A 16325-nucleotide genomic window follows, 5' to 3' on the forward strand; every position below is an offset into this window, starting at 1 on the left:
ACTATTAAGTGAAATGGGGCACATTGTATGACACCTAGTCGCTCCTCACTAACTGGTACCTGGCATTACAAAGGGCAGGTCCGGAAGTGTCCTGGGGATCCAATCCCCTCCTTAAAGACAGGGAGGTGTCTGAGACCCAGAGAGGGGCAGGCCTTGCCCAGAGTTGCTCAGCCAGAGGGCAACAAGGCCCAGGTCAGATGCAGGGCCCTCCGCCACCACTCAGCTGCCTCCAGACCCACTGCCTTTGCCATGCTGATGGCAGGACACTGCATCGCTCCTGCAGAAGGGGCTTATCAACTTGAGCAAGAACACTTGCACACTTCTTTTACTTTTCTTTTGAGATGCCTACAACCTGAACAAGGGCACTTCAAGGGCCAGCTCTGTTGCCAAACTCATCTGAGGCTTGAATACCATGGGTCAGGCAGGCATGGGTTGGAGAGGGGTATAGCAGGCACAAGACATGGGCCTCATGCAGTCATCTGTGCCCACTTTCCCAGGAGACCGAGTGGGCACAGCACCCACAGTGCCCCTCAGCTGGCCCATGGAGCAGCTTACTAACTGTTTGGCCCACAGCAGGTGCTCAGTAAATGGCAACTGAATGAATCAATGGACAAAGGAAAGTAAACGGCCCAGCACACAGGAAGTTCAGCCATTTACTCAATCCATTGCGGAGCAACCTACAAACAAGCCATGGGTCCCAAACTGAAATTGTGTCTCTTTTACATTCTCCCAAATAATCCAAAAAGATCCAATAGGCTAAAAATAGAAATGTATGAAATAGACCAATCAGGGATGATTGCGTGTGGGTTTGACATAAGGATCCCCTGCAGGGAGTCTGAACTGGCAACAGTCAGGCCCAATGTGCTGTTCATGATGTCTTGAACTGCAAGACAGTTGTAACAATGGTAAAACAATGCAGAACCAGGCAGGCCAAGGATGAGTGGGCGATGGGGAAAGGAGGGGAGGGCAGGGGCTGTGAGGGGCAATGGCTTGGCATCCCTGCCAGGTGAGCCTCTGTAATTTGCTGGCAGCTTCTGTGGGCTCCCAGAGCTTTCACTTAATTGTTCGTCTGCTATTAACCTGCTGGAAGTAAGGTGCAGGGATGGAGGAGGCAGGGCATGACCACCAGACACTAAAGGTACCAGCAGGGGCCACTAGCAAAGGAAAGGAGGCTGCACCTCCCCTACATGAGAGCCTGTGTACACACACCTTTTCCAGCACCCATCAACTGCATCCCAAGCAAATGGTCCCTGATCATTTCCAATTCTAGTAAGCAACTGACCCCTCAATAACAAAGCAGATCCCAGGAGGCCCCCATTGCTGGAGCGGCTGCCACCTTTGCTATGCCAAGCCTGTGGCTGGACACTCATTGAATGTTTCAGGAGGATGCCTAATAAAGGAGGCAGGCTCACCTGGCTGTTCTGAGGGGTGGGATTGGGGGTGCTGACTGAGGCTGCTGTTTTGGCAGAGTGGCAGGCTGCAAGTCGCTTCTGAGCTTTCATTTTTCAATAGACTTCAATGAGACTCTACTTTGTCAGAGGCCATGCAGCTCCACGTTTTGGATTTCATGGAACGAGCTTTCAACAGTGAGCCTGAAGTGCCCTGGCTGAGCAGCGAGAACAGCAGCCAACCCTAAACAAGGCCGAGGAGAGGTGGCTGTGTTTACACGGAAGTGCTGTCTCGCTGTAATAGCATCTGCTTTCACCAGACATCAGTGAGGCGTGGAAATCTATTATCCAGTTCATTTTGCCCCCTAGATAAACGCTTGCTTTCGTGTCTCCTCTTTCGCAGCTACTGCGAGAAGTTGGCTGGGCTTTCCCCTGTGCCCAGTGCCACGCTCATGCCTTCACTGGGTCACCTATGCCTGTGGCTGATGCCGCTGACGTTTTGCCTGCCCAGACTGGGTGTTTCTGACTAAATCCCACAGCCACCATTTTAGATCAAGGCAGGAGATAGCTCACTGCTCCAGAATGACCTCCCCTCCCAGCATCCTGGGGCGGGGGGTGGCAGGCCCCCAACCAAGCTCCCAGCCCTTTCCAGATGAATCTTCCTGCTTCACCCATGTGCTGTTTTTCAGTCTCTGTGGTATTAGTCTCACAGCTACTACTTCCTTCAGCCCTCTCACTGTGACAATCAATAGACACTGGCAGGATTTCTAAAGAGCACATCTCAAGCTTCTCTTCTTACACAAAACAGAATGGGATATGATTTGGTTTTAGACAATTAGCTAAGGGATAAGGACATTGGACCCCAGATGTCCCAACTCCCAGAGGCCCTGCCTTTGGTGGCAAGGAAGGAGGAAGGAGTGAGTGACAGTGCCCTGGCATCTTTTAGAAACAAATTCCTTTCTCTCCGTACATAAATGCCTGCAGATCCCATTTCAGAATCCAGCAGACAAAGCCACCAATGTGATCCCCATGACCTTATAAGCATTCATTAAAATGCATTTCAGGGCATGTGATGGCCTCCCCACCCCCTAAATAATGAGAAACAAAGGTTTCCCTTCTGACAGAGACAAGTTCAGCTCTGAAGTCAACATTATTTCTGGTTCTGTCTGAACAATGACATATGGCAACTCTTCCTTTTCTGTATTTCTAGTCCAGAATGACAAAAAAGGGGAAACATTTCTTAGAGAAGGTAGAGATCATGAGAATACAGTCCATGTTCATAAAATGAGCATAAGGAGAATAAAGAATATAACTTGAGACTCTTTGCAAGGAAGTCTGGCAGGCTGTTATAATTGCTTAATTTTAGACACTGTAGCTGTAGGTTTAACATGGACACCAATAAAAAGGCCAGCAAAGGGTATGCACTGTTCCTATTGGGCAAGAGCATAGGAGGTCAAAAAGGTAGCCAGGAAAGATAAACTCAGGGGGGCTCATTTTCCTTCCAGAGGCCACTGAGCATGTAGGTCCTGGACAACATTGGCACAAAGGTAAAAAGCACCTGTGGCTTTTTTAGTCTGCTCTTTTTGCATCACCATTTTGCCAGCTGCTTCTCCCAGTCTCTTACACTCATATTCCATGAACAACTTTATTCAATACTGTTACATTTTCCCTGATGAATTTTGAAGCACCTGATGTTGGCGAACTAAATTAGATTTCAAGCTCTCTGAGGACAAGGATGATCTCTAGTAGACTATCTCAGAAGAAAGTAATGAAGATGTCATGAGGCATGATGGAGGTAGCGTAGAATAGATAAGAAAATATTGTATCAGGAATGGGTTTGAAGAGACAGAGAGATGCGGGTGGGGAGAAAGAGAGTGTGAACGAGGGAGAGAGAGTGAGAGAATGAATATGCCTGCATTTGCACATGGGATCAGAGGAATATCCATGTGTATAGTATCAATGCCTGTATTTCGGATGTGTTATTTACATGTTTATTTTCAGCAGAATGTCCCAACAAACTGAAACTGACCTTTCTGTGGAACAAACAGGATTTTGAGCATTTCCAGAATTGTAAGACATGAGGCTCTGGAGAACACCAGGTTGTTCGGATTGGTGGGAAACCCTGAATGCTAATGCTGATTAGCTTCAAGAGGAGTCAGGTATGTCTCAGGAGCAAATCTCTGATAATGGGTGGTTTGGAGCAAGAACCTCGACCTACAAATCGGGGATTTATTGGTGCCCCTGATTCACCCTGAGTCAGCACTTGATGCAGGCAGAGGCAGACTGGGGTGGAGGAAAGGGCCCAGGAATGGGCCTCAGAAGACCTCTCGTTAAGTCCTAGGTCCTCCATTCGTTGTGTGGCTGTGGGCAAGTCGATCCCCTCCCTGAGCCTCAATTTCTTCTTCTGTAAAATGGGTACTTGGCGTACCACATGTGCCTCACAGCATCAGTGAAAGGTTCCATTGTACTCACTGAGGAGAGCACTTGGGGAGCAATAATCACTACTGATGTAATTCTCAAGGCTCTGTGTCCTTGCTTTGGGCCTCTCTTCCTCTCTGACAAATAAGGATGCATTCACTAGGATTGGGGGATGGGGTGGAAGTAGGGAGAGGCAAGCCGCCTAGTCCTGACAGCACTGACCTGACAGCCAGTGATGCTGTCTTGGTGGCTGAGCCTGGAAACCCCTGCCTCATGCTCCTTGCCACCACCTGCCACTCTGGGTCCTGCCACAGTTGTCAGCCTTCAGCTACCCTGACCTGAGGGCTGGGGCTTCAACAGGCTTCTACCAGAGCTATCTGAGCGGCAGCCTGGAGTGGCTGGAATAGCCCTGACAAAGGCAGAGATGAGCAGACCTGGGTGGGCAGTGTTCTAGGACTACTTCCTCCTTTTCTGTAGTGGAGACGTACCAGTTGGAAGAATTGACAGCTCTAAGGATGACCCTCAGCATACGGATGTATATGAATTTAATGAGCTCAGAATTTGTATTGTACCATCTCCTGAGAGGAATCAATGTATTCTGCCCTTGAACAAGCATTTGTTGAGAGCTGGCCTCCAACTCCTGGGCTGTCAGAACTGCTGGGCTTTTCAAGATGGGCTGCTCCCACCCACTCATGTTAAGCCTGATGAGGCCTGTAGTCTGTTTCCCAGGAAGAAACCCTCACCAAGTCTTCTCCAAACACATTCCCACGCACTGTTATTAGTGGGATAGAGATGATTACTGTTGGAAGAGAAACGTCTGCATGGATTTGTTGCGTTGACCTATGAGGAAGCAGGTGCTGCTGAGGGAGCTGTAACAGAAGCTGAAGGTCAAAGGGGAGGGCCCTGTCCCAATCCAGATGACCCCGTTTCTGCTGGACCCACATTCACAAACTTAATCCGCATTTTGCTTGAATTTGGCTAACAAGTCGAAAATCCCACAGGAAAAGGGGAAAGTGGAGGCAGAACCGAGGTTGGAGGCCTCCAGGGCCGCTGGGCAGAGGTCGTTTAAGCCCAACCTTCTCACTTCTCCCTGGACTCTGCCTCTAAAGGACATAGTGCTGTGACCTCTTGTAGGTCTCTTTCACACTTGGGGCCTCAGTTTCCCCACTTGTAAAGTAAATGGGTCCCAGCTTTGGTAAGCTTATGCTTACCTGATGCTTTCTTCCTGGGCTGCTCTTGTAGAGAAAAGATAAATTTCCTTCTTCATCCATCCACGAGGGCTTCTTTCCCTGGGGGTGAGAGTAGGCTGAAGAGAGAGCCACTTGCACACACTCTTAAAGAAAGTATTACACCTGCACCAGCTCAGTGAGAGGCACAGATCAGACTGTTACTTGAGTCAAATGATGAGCCTCCCTAAATATCTCCATGACATTTTAATAGGGAATCACTTGAACACAGACTGTGGGGCACAGGGTGCGGTGCGCCTCTGGCCTTCCTCCGGGAATGAATTCCTCATGAAAATGACCTAGTAATAAAACTTTCCCCCTTTAAAAGATTGTTTTAATAAAGACTAAGTGGCTACAAAGAAACATTGCAGTGGACAAACAAGAAGGGTTGTACTGTTTCAGTGACTCACAGACATGGATTTCAGGGGAAAAAGGGCTAGGCTTCTTCCAAGGGCCAGGCTGCCAGACCCACTCGTGTTCCTGAGTCGTTTCCTCTCCCAGCCCTGTCCTGCTGTCCACAGGAGACTAGCAATGTGAATCCTGAGAGTAGCAGGTCTGCACTTGTTGGATCAATAAGCTGTGCTTATTGACATATTCTATTAGAGAGTCCTACCAAGTCACCAGTCACCAGAAAGGCTGCCAGCTCTCCAAGCACCTCCAGGGAACTATCCTTAATGGGGCCTTAACAAGCCTAAGAGAGGGTTGGCTTGGTTCCCAAGCCAATATTGGCTCTGCTATATGTCAGTCACGTGGGACCAAACCAACCTCTCTTAGGTGCCTCACCAGTCACTGCAGGTATCCCAAGTTCAAGTTTGGTTTTCTATGGTCAAAGTCCAGCATACATTAAATGAAGGGGTGGTGATGATTGAGTTAAAAGAGAACTCCAAATCAGTTTAATTCTTGGATGCACATCCCGTCTCACCATGGTGCTTCCAACCTTCTAGAGATGATGGGTTCCTATTTTCCAATAACAAAGCCCCTCACAGGAGTGCTGCCTCGCCACCAGGGAGTGCTTTGTAACTGAGACTGGCATCCCACTTTCAGTCCTCCAGCTGCGGCCCACCCCTGTCCCATCCATCGGGTCTGGCCTGCCCTAGGCTCTTAGGCATGGCTGCATTGTGAAATGATGGCCACAGAGCTGGCATTTCCTATAGTGTAGTTCATCTAGTGCACTACCTCATAGTTAGAAGAAATCTGTCTAAGCCATTGAGGGTGGCTCCTAGTGCCAACTCCAAGAATAGGAAGCTTCCCTTTCTTGGGAGAAGGGGCAGATGGTAAGGTGGATGGTCCAGGCCAATGGGAGCAGGGAAACCACAGTAAGTACTGGACCACAACACAAAGACTCCATGTGTGGCCTCCATTGAGTCCCTCTTCAATTGCTTTGGCCTCCTCTGTCCCATGTAGGACTTCAGCGAGGGGCCTGGCTGAAGGCTATGAATTGTGTGGAGCTCCTCATTGCAGTCCCCAGCCATCTGATGCTTGGAAAGTGTCACCAGGATGCAGCCATGCCATGTGGCCAATGAACCGAGAAAACATCCCTTTTCTAGAATGCTCTAAAGAGGCAGCACAATTCAGAGGTGAGGAAGGAAAGACACCACCAGGGACCCGGGTAGTTCCTAAAAAAGCCAGACTTTCTTTCACCTAGGGAGTAACAAGAACAGTGGAAAACACTCTAGGCTGCCCTGGGCTATGCCTGACCCTATCCTCAGCTTTCTACACCTCCACCTAGAACCCATGTACAGAAGGAGCATCCAGGAAGGCTGCAACTGTAGGCTTATCTCCAGGGCCACCCAGGGAGATGGAGAGCAGCCACACTGGGGGCTCCAGACCCATTTGGTGGGTCATACCTTCACACCACAAGGCCCCAGATTTGGCTGATGAGGGCATATTGGCCAGAGGGCACTTATGCTGTTCCCCAATTGCCACTACGCCTCTGGCTACCTGGACCTGGCTACCTGTGTATACTCTCACAAGTGCCACCATCTTGGCTGAGCCTCCAGATGGGAGGTCCCTGAGGCACTGGCGGGCTTCTTGCTAATGCTGATGGGGTGAGGAATGGGATAGGTGGGGAGGGCCCTGGACTGGGCCCTGAAGAATCAAGTGGGTTTTTAGAGGAGTTACTGGTGCATTTCAGGGACAGGACACCTGGCACAGCTAAGCTGGGGCAATAGGGAGCCATTGCTAATCTGAGAGCTAGAAACAATCAAGTTCTGGGTCATTATTAATTAGGGTAGTTTGAGCTGTGTGGAAATCATGTGCTGTGTGGGGTAGCTACAGCTCTCCTTCCAAATAATCTCTAAGACTTCTGATTGGGACTGTGTGAACGCAGTAGTAATGTCTCTTCTTGCTGCCAGGCCCTGACAGTCCTGCCTCCACGCCCCGGATGGCTCCCCTCATGATCCGACCCATGCCAGGCTTCCATAGTATGTTACTTCTGCGCTAGCACTCCTTGGGACCTGTCTCTCCACTGTCTCTCAGACCTTAAAGGACTATACAAACCCAAGGGGCTCTTCCCAAGAGAAGTGACCTGACTTGAGGTAATTTCATTTCTGGAGTAAGTCACTCCATTTGCTGCCTCACTCTTTCAGTGCTTCACGGTGCAGGATGACCCAGGTGCCATCACGGTAAGGATCTTTGTTCAGGGGAGTGTGACTTTCACCAGGGTGGCCCAGATAAACACAGTGGTTTTGTGGTTGGGAGTGGGAGTGCCCTCCCAAGAGCAGGACATGGGACTGGACATGGAAGCCTGTTTCTGGGCTCCATGCCTGTTGCATTGGCCCCATCAGATGAGTGGCAACCTTGCCTGTAGGCACCCTGCTAAGGGCACACAATCCCCCGCCCAAAACTATTGGAATGAGAAGGCACAAATGACTGTTGTGGTACTAAGCACTTTATATGCATTTACATAGTTATCTTTATAACTCTATGAGACAGATATTACCATTATCATCCCCATCTTAGAAATGAAGACCAGAAATGTCTGCAGTTCAGAGGTTTATCAGGGAATCATCTCCAAATTGGTGGGGGCTGGAACTTGAGTGTGAGTGTTTAGAGAACAGAAGCAAAGATTAGAGTCTTGCCTGCCTGCCTGCCTGCCTGCCTGCCTTCCTTCCTTCCTTCCTTCCTTCCTTCCTTCCTTCCTTCCTTCCTTCCCTCCCTCCCTTCTTCCCATCTTTCTCTCGTCTTCCCTTTCTCCTTTTCCTTTTGTTTTAGTAAGGGACACCTGACTTATATGTAGACCTCAAGAATGACTTTGGACTACTTACTAAGTGACAGGCACAGTGCTAAACGCATTTTAGGCTTTACTTTAATGCTCCCAGTGACTCAAGGAAGTCAGTCCTAACATGATCACCCCCACCCTCATTGTACAGACCAGGGTGCCCAACTGAAGAGAGGGAGCGTCACTTGCTTGAGGGCATGTGGCTGGCTAAAAAGTGATGAAACCAGGGAGTGAACTTGGCTTTGTCAGCCTCCAGAGCCCTGCCCTCAAGCAGAAACAGGTGGCATTTAGATGATAGGGAAATGGTTGAAGGAGAGCTAGAACTAGAGAAAGAGAGACACTACACCAACTTCCTCTACAAGCAGATGAAATAATGAGAGCAGCCAGTTACCAAGCCCCTCTTCAGCCCTGTTAACTACATCAATTCCTTTCATCTTCAACATAACCTTATGAGGTTAGAAATTGGGGTGCTGAGATGAAAAGGCCTTTGTTCCAGGGCCTCCCAGGGAACACACAGTGACAGACTGTCTGGAAGGGGCAGTCAGGAGATACCCTTGCTGGACCCATGCAGCCTCCACCTCCTTTCCTGGCATGATAAAAAAACTGACCCCATTTGGATTGCAGTGGCAAGGTCAGGAACCAAGGTGACAGTCCTCCCTGTTGCCAGGACACCAACTAGAGTAGTTTAAATGGGGCAAAAAAAAAAAAAAATAGTTGCAATGAGACTATTTAAGATCTGCTCCCACAGTACATTTCAAATATACAATACAGTGTTATTAAATACAGCCACAGTGCTGCACATTGGCTTGCCCAAATGTATGCATCCTAGCACTGAGAATTTGTGCCTTTTAAGCGACATCTCCCCATTTCACACCCTACACCCTGCAACTCTCAGCAACCAGCCTTCTACTGTTTCTATGATTTTAAAAAAGTTCTATGAGTTCAGAAACAAACGTAACTAGAAAGTTATGGACGGATGCATTGACTAACTTGATTGTGGTAATCATTTCACTATATACGTATATCAAATCACCACATTGTACACTTTAAATATTATACATTTTTAATTTGTCAATGATACCTCAATCAAGCTGGAAAGAACAAAGAAAAAGAAAAGAAAAACAGTTGCTAGTTAATCAGAGCCTTCTTTTCTGTACTGAGGTGTGTGGGTCTCTAGTTTTGGGACTGAAGCTTATATAATCTGGGGCCCTCTTTATGAAACACAATATAAAGTTAAAACAAAATTAGGTACCAGGCTTCAGAAGGCTTGAGGGATGAGCTTTGAAGCTTAGGCCTGAGGTTACCTTACCCCTCTCTGTGCCCCAACAGTAGGCTAAATAAAATGGCAACAAGCCTTAGGCCATGTAGAAAATTTCCCTTCTTGAGAAATCCAGCTGCTTTGTAGATGGGAGAAGATTCCAGAGACACCCAATTAGTTCAGTACATTCTAGAGGGGAATCCTGTCTATGACCCCTTCCTGCTAGGACACACCAGAGATGCTGCTATCATTGGCCACATTTAAAACAATTTCTGTCCAGAACATGCCTCTGTAGCTGGGCAGAAGGGTCACATGCTTACTGAATAAGCACATTTTAGCTCCTGAGTGCCAACTTTTAGCCAGCAGAGATATCGATCCCACTTTGTAGATTTAGAGTCAGGCTGGTGAGCTCTGACGCCGTAGCAGCTGAGACTTGGAGGGACCATGGGTTGAGGAGTCAGTCCGAAAACTCTTCTCATGGCCTAGGTCCTCTCTTTTTAAATCGAGGTAAAATTGACATAGCATGAAATTAACTTTTTAAAAGTGTACAATTCAGTAGCATTTAGGACATTCACAACGTTGTGCAATTGGCACCACTACCTAGTTTCAGAACTTTTTCATCATTCCAAATGGAAACACCCCTCCCTCAGCTCCTGGCAACACATTCATCTACCTTCTGTCTCTATGAATTTGCCTATTCTGAACATTTCATATAAATGGGATCATACAATATGCAGCTTTTTGTGCCTGGCTTCTTTCACCCAGCATCATGTTTTCTGGACTCACCCATGTTGTGGCATATCTCAGAACTCCATTCCTTTGTGGCTAAATAATATTCCATTGTGTAGATGTGCCACACTTTGTCAGTGCATTCATCTGATGGACATTTGTGTTGTTTCTGTCTTTTGGCTATTGTGAATAGTGTTGCTATGAACATTTGCACACAAGTTTTTGTTGAACACTTGTTTTTGGTTCTTTTGGGTGTATACCAAGGAGTGGAATTGCTAGGCCATGGAGTAATTTTATGTTGAACTAACTTTTTGAGGAACTGCCACACTGTTTTTCACAGTCTGGGTCTTCTTGGAAACTTGCGTTATTGGAGGTATATGGCAGAGCAGCAGGGAGAGCTGGGACCCAAAGCTGATCTCCAGACTGGCAGAGAAACCTCTGCAGCTTCTTTAGAGAAGCACTTTTCTGTTCCTGCTGCCAGTCTGCACCACACTGTACCACAGCCTCTGCTAGTACCAGAGGCAGATGTAGGCAACAGTTTTCCTGTCTCCAGGCCAAATTATGGCACCAAGAGGCTGAGGGTCAAGGGAAAAAGCATGAACAAATGCAGTGACCAGGGGGTTGGCTTCTGTAGCTTCTCAAAGCCAACTGCCCTTTCCCATCTAAAACTGCAACGTGGGCAGGGCTTGTTAAAGCCCTAATATCCTATGACAGGGTTTGGGGGGACCCAATGGTCACTGCCATTTGAGTTGGAGAGGATGTGGAAACTCTCTTTCTGGATGAGAATGCTCCATCTAGCGTGAATTGCATTTGCCTTGGACAAGAAACTTCTGAAGGCTTTGTTTTCCACAAGCCTACTCTGCTGCATCCACCCTTCTGCCCCCCAGCCCCTCCAGCCCAGCTCTATATGTGGAACCCTGAAAAGGTGAGCTCATCATATACTCCCCATTCATTCAGCCATGAGGGAAATCCCTCTAGAGCCATCTCTGGGAAGAACATGGCCAGAAGCAGCAAAAGACGTGTCTGCACAATGACTCAGCAGAGCCTGCCTATGCAAGGGGTGTGTACCTAGTAGGTTGGTTCTGCATTTTTATATGCATACAAGATGCAGCTTCTAGTAGCAAAAACTTTTTAGGGCTGTGTGTGGTGTATCATATTCACAACATGACATAAGCACTCTCATAGTAGGCTAAAGGGATCCATATAGACTCTCAGGATGTCACTTTTCTAGATCTTCAGATCCAAGTCCTGGTGTTACCAACTGCAGGCCTTTATAAAATCCCAGACTCTTTCAGTGAACAGTGTACTTTCTCATTCATCATCCTTTGATTCTAACAAAAATCCTAGGAGGTAGGCAGGGTTTTGCTTGGGGTCCCTGATTTACACATGGGTAAACTGAGGCAAAGGAGGTGCTGGTGGCTTACTAAAAGTCATATAGATAGTGGTAGAACAGAGCTTGACACTCAGGACTCCAGAGTGCAGCCCAGGTGGCAGAAGCCCTAGAGCCCCAGGTGTGTATCGTTGTGGATGTGTGGACACCTTGGCAGTAAGCCAGCCTTCCCCAAATTAATCCAGAGGTAATTATGGCGTGCTAAAGGAAAAGTAGATCATTTCAGTTCTTCACACTTAGAATGAGGATAAAAAATTACTTTTAGTTTCAGTCATAACATTTTGATTTGTCTGTAGGGACTGTTGTACTTGCCCCAAGGTTTCCCAAACCATACATCACAGGATAGTGCCAGATAGCAGTGACCTCAGAGGATAAATCTCCTATTGTAGTTTTAATGATGTACATTAGGGTAGCTTGACTGCTGAGAATTTGCTGATCCTCTTGGGCCCTTCATGAGCTCTCAAGTGCCAGGGTGCACTGACTGGACTGCTATACACTCCTGGCACATTATAGACATTGTAGGCAAATAGACAACCTGATTATACAAAAAAAAAACACCATAAAAAACAAAAACAAAAACCTTCTGGACAACAAATTCTAATAGAAGAACTTAGCAGTGTAGGGCGATTGGGGGCTTGAGGTAGGCCTTGAGCCCTCACAGTCTGTTTAAACCTTGTCTCTAATTGGTGGTTACCTTGGGCAAGTCATTTTTCCCTCTGTGAGCCTGTTTTCTTGCCAACAAAATGGAAAAAAGTGAAGCCTCCGTAAATTTTTTGTAAGGATTACATGAGCTTAGAAATGTTATTAGCATAGTGGCTGGCATAGTGTAGATACCAAATAAATATTGTCTGTCTTTCTACTCTTGAAAATGCAAACACATTCTTGGTGGTCCCAAAATAGCCTGTAACATGGTTTACTTAGCAGCATTTGCTATTCAAGCAGATCTCCCTTTAGTCATTGGCTGCACTCCTGAACAGCTGTGTGAAAGGCTAACTTTTGTAAACCAAATCATAATAAAATGCAGCACAAATTTGTCACTGAAAGGAGATCCTCAGTATATCCTTTTATGAAGTGAAAGATCCCCCATCCAAACTTATCTTTTTTAAAAGTGTGCATTTGGAGATATAGCCCTTTCTTATGAATCCTAATTCAATTTTGGCCATAAACACATGTGGATGTTCCATAGCCCCAAAGCACACAGCAACAAGAGTAGGTTCTATATTGAAAATAATTACAATTTAAAAACATGTACTTATTTCACTATATGTGGACAGTGTCTATGATTGCATTATGAAAAATGTCATATAACCATGTGCATGTGCATGAGACAGAGAAGTGGTAGGGTGGTGGTGGTAGAGGGAATGGTGATAGTAAGAATGGTAATGGTAGAGGTGATGGAGGTAATGGTGGTAGTGATGACGACGGTGGTGGACGTGGTGGTGGCAGTTGGGATGGTGGTATGGTGGTAACAATGGTGATGATGGTAATGGTGTTGATTTAAAGGGTGGTGGTGGTAGTGAAGGTGAGGGGAGTGGTCGTGGAGGTGGTGGTGGTGTAAGTGAGGGTGGTGGTGATGGTGCTGGTAGCAACAGTGATGGTAGTGATGGTGTTGATGGGAGTGTTCGTGGTGCTGGTGGTGCTGGGATCAGGGCAAGTTCCCACAGTATATCTCTTTCTTGTTGTACCACTCTGTCAACAGCACCACTGACCGGGGCAGAGGAAGAGGCTCACTCTGAACATGTTATTAATGGAAACCTCAAAACAGTCTGTCTCCTCATAGTCATTCATAATTATCTTTTTCTTACCTGGAAAACTGAAACTGAATTACTGGGAAAAGCACAGGAGATTTTTGTTTGTTAATATGCTGCCAATAAAGTAATTTTATGTCAAATTTAACTACAGGAAAGGGCAAGGCATTTCTAACTTTCTTAGATGTCATGTGCCTAAAAAAACAGAAGGATAGGCAACAGTCAGGTACTGTACACTTAGCTGTTTGAAGCCATATATTCAGAAAGCAGATGTTGGGTGTTGGTGTTTGAGGACTGACTTCCTGGAGGTATTTTATATAGGCCAAGTTCATTGTTCTAAACTCTGAGGGCTTGATGAGGGAGGAAAAGTCAAGAAAATGTTTAGTTTTGCCGACAGCATCACACGGGCAGCCCTAATGCTAGATAATTTTAGGGCCTGAAGCTTATTCTAGGAAAAGAAGCACCTACAAAGAGCGGCACTGGGCTCTCCTCCACTACAGAGATGACAGCATCTGACAGCACAAGGCAGGCAGGGCTGCCGAGGGGGCCCAGAACAGCTACCTCAATGAGAATGAGGACAGGCCAGGGAGAGAAGTAGGGAACCAGAGAGAAGGAGCTGGAATTCTAGTGGAATAAACGATAATTAAAGAACAAGAACAAGATAAGAGTGTGTGCAGTATTCTTTCAAAGACTGAAAAAGTACTGATGTGATAGAATGGCTGGTGGCTCCTCTGAGGAGGGGACATTGAACTTAAGGTTTAAATGCAAGAAGGAGCAGGCCAGGCAGGAGGGCAGCAAGTGGGAAGGCCCTGGGGGACGGCTATTGGACTGTTCCAGTGATGGGTGGGCAGCCAGCGTGCGTGTCACACAATGCACCAGGAAAGTAGTCATGAGCTTGCAGAGGGCCTTGCAGGCCATGGGAAGGGGGTGGGATTGTATTTTGTTTGTAGGGAAGTCATTGGGGGGCTTAAGCAGAGGAAGGATTGACTTCATCTCTGAAAAAGATCTCTCTGGATGCTGATGGGAGGAGAAATGGAAGGAAAAGGAACAGTTTTAGAGGGAAGAACTTTTGAGAAGGGTGAGTTTGGGAGTGTGGAGTTGGGGCCAGCTTTGGCACAGGAGGGCAGACTACACATGTGGCAGTCATGAGGACCTGTAATTCTACTTCAGATGGGTACCGTTTATTAGGGGAAACAAATGAACCAAATGCCCAGTAACATAGGCCAAGTGTTGGGAAACTTCTGTGATGGCCCAGGAAGTAAATATCTCAGGCTTTGCGGGCCATGTGTTCTCTGTTGAAACTCTGTGTAGTAGACAAGATGTTAATGACTGCGCATGACTGTGTGCTAATAAAATTTTATTTACCGACACAACCTGTGTGCCGGATTTAGGTCACAGGCTATAGTTTGCCAACTCCTGACCTCGAGCATGAGCTGAGCATCTTTCTTTCCAAATTGCCCTCCTCACGTTGCGGGGGGCCATGTAGGCCCACTGTTCACAGGAGAGTGGGTGGGCAATCTTTCCAGAGCAGAAAAACTGAAAGGTTTCCGCCACAGTGCAAATAAGGTGACCATTTCTAAACCATGCAACTGATGCAGCAGTCCCAAATGTTGTCTCACCTGCGCTAATGACACTTCTCATTATGCGCCTGTTCGCAGGTGCTCTGAAGCTTCCAGCGAGAGGAGAGAAACGTCATCCTTTCCAGGAGTCCCTTGGGCCTTGCTTATAGTCTTGTACATCGTTGAAGAATTTGCATTGTCTAGTAGATTAAAGCACACCCTCCACCCTCGGGCCCTCAAGGGTCTGTATGATAATACAGTCTCACCTCTACCCCTTCCATCCCCATCCTAGGTGCTATGGCCAATCTTGAGGCTGCCATGTTAGGCCTATGCATTTCCCACCTCCACCATGTAACTCTCTGAAGGCCAGCTCATTTCCTATTCATCTTGGTGACCCCAAAACCTCATGACAGGGCTCAGCTGGCATCTGCAGATGTGAATGAACCATTGGAGAAAACGGTACTCTGCAAATAATTCTGTTCTCTTCCCATTTCCAGCGTAAGACCTAGAGACAGTGACTTTTTAGATGCACCCCTTCCCCTCTGTATGACACTGGCCTTCTCTTGTGTCCAGCAATGTGGGTGGCCTAGATGATTCCTAAGGGACCTTCTGACCAAGATGAACAGCAGCTGCATCTTATTGAGAAGTTACTGTATGCCATGTACTGAGCCGCAGCTCCAAGGGTGTAGGAGCAAGAACTGCCAGGGTCAGGGCACCGGAGGGGGGCAGACAAAGACAGGCCTGTGCTGAGGGGGCCCGGAGCAAGAGAGAGGGAGGCAACGACAGCAGAGACATGCCTGGGCCTTGGGTTTGGGGGCCCAGTGGTCAAATCCACTGGCCGGTGGCTCACGCTTGCCTTTCTAACTTTGGAATTTAGGGGCTGAAGATCTGGTGAGAAGGGAGGAGGGAGATGAGGAGAAGAGAAAGGGAGGAAGGAAGGGTAGGGAAAGGAAAAGCAAAAGGGGAGGAGGAAGGTTTCCAACAAATGATTCTATACCAACTGCAGAAATCAAAATCTGTTGCCCAAATCTTAGAAGTTCATGTCCCTCCTCCCCAGAAGTCTGGAATGTGGCACCCCAGGGGTAGCTTATAACCCAAATATCTATTTGTAAAAAGAGAAACATTAGGCTCTCCAGCTGTGGATTGTCAGTAAAAGCAAGAGGCCTCAGCCTATACAGCCCAGCCCAGAGTTTGAGGAGCCCCAGGCCCACACCCACAGGGCTGCCCCCTGGGTCTGCATACTCCCTAGAAATGTACACACTTCTGAGCCTCAACTCTGCCCTGGAGTCCAATGGCATCCCCCTCCTTCCTGGGGCAGTTCCATCTCCAGAAACCTGTTACCTTGGGCCTTATGTCAAGGAAACTATGGGAAAGAGCTAGGCAGGAATG

The 16325-nt window shown here is 47.4% G+C and overlaps 1 protein-coding gene across 1 annotated transcript in view; it reads right to left on the reverse strand.

Moving 5' to 3' along the window:
• Positions 1–16325, reverse strand: part of MAMLD1 (mastermind like domain containing 1) — a 91737-nt gene that overhangs the window by 43588 nt on the left and 31824 nt on the right. The window contains 1 exon segment of the mRNA XM_012477340.3: positions 5018–5095. Within this exon segment, the coding sequence (XP_012332763.2) occupies positions 5018–5095 (78 nt within the window).

This window comes from Aotus nancymaae, unplaced genomic scaffold (assembly GCF_030222135.1).
Source record: "Aotus nancymaae isolate 86718 unplaced genomic scaffold, 86718_ANA_hifiasm-v0.15.2.pri h1tg000004l, whole genome shotgun sequence".
Lineage (NCBI taxonomy): Eukaryota > Metazoa > Chordata > Mammalia > Primates > Aotidae > Aotus > Aotus nancymaae.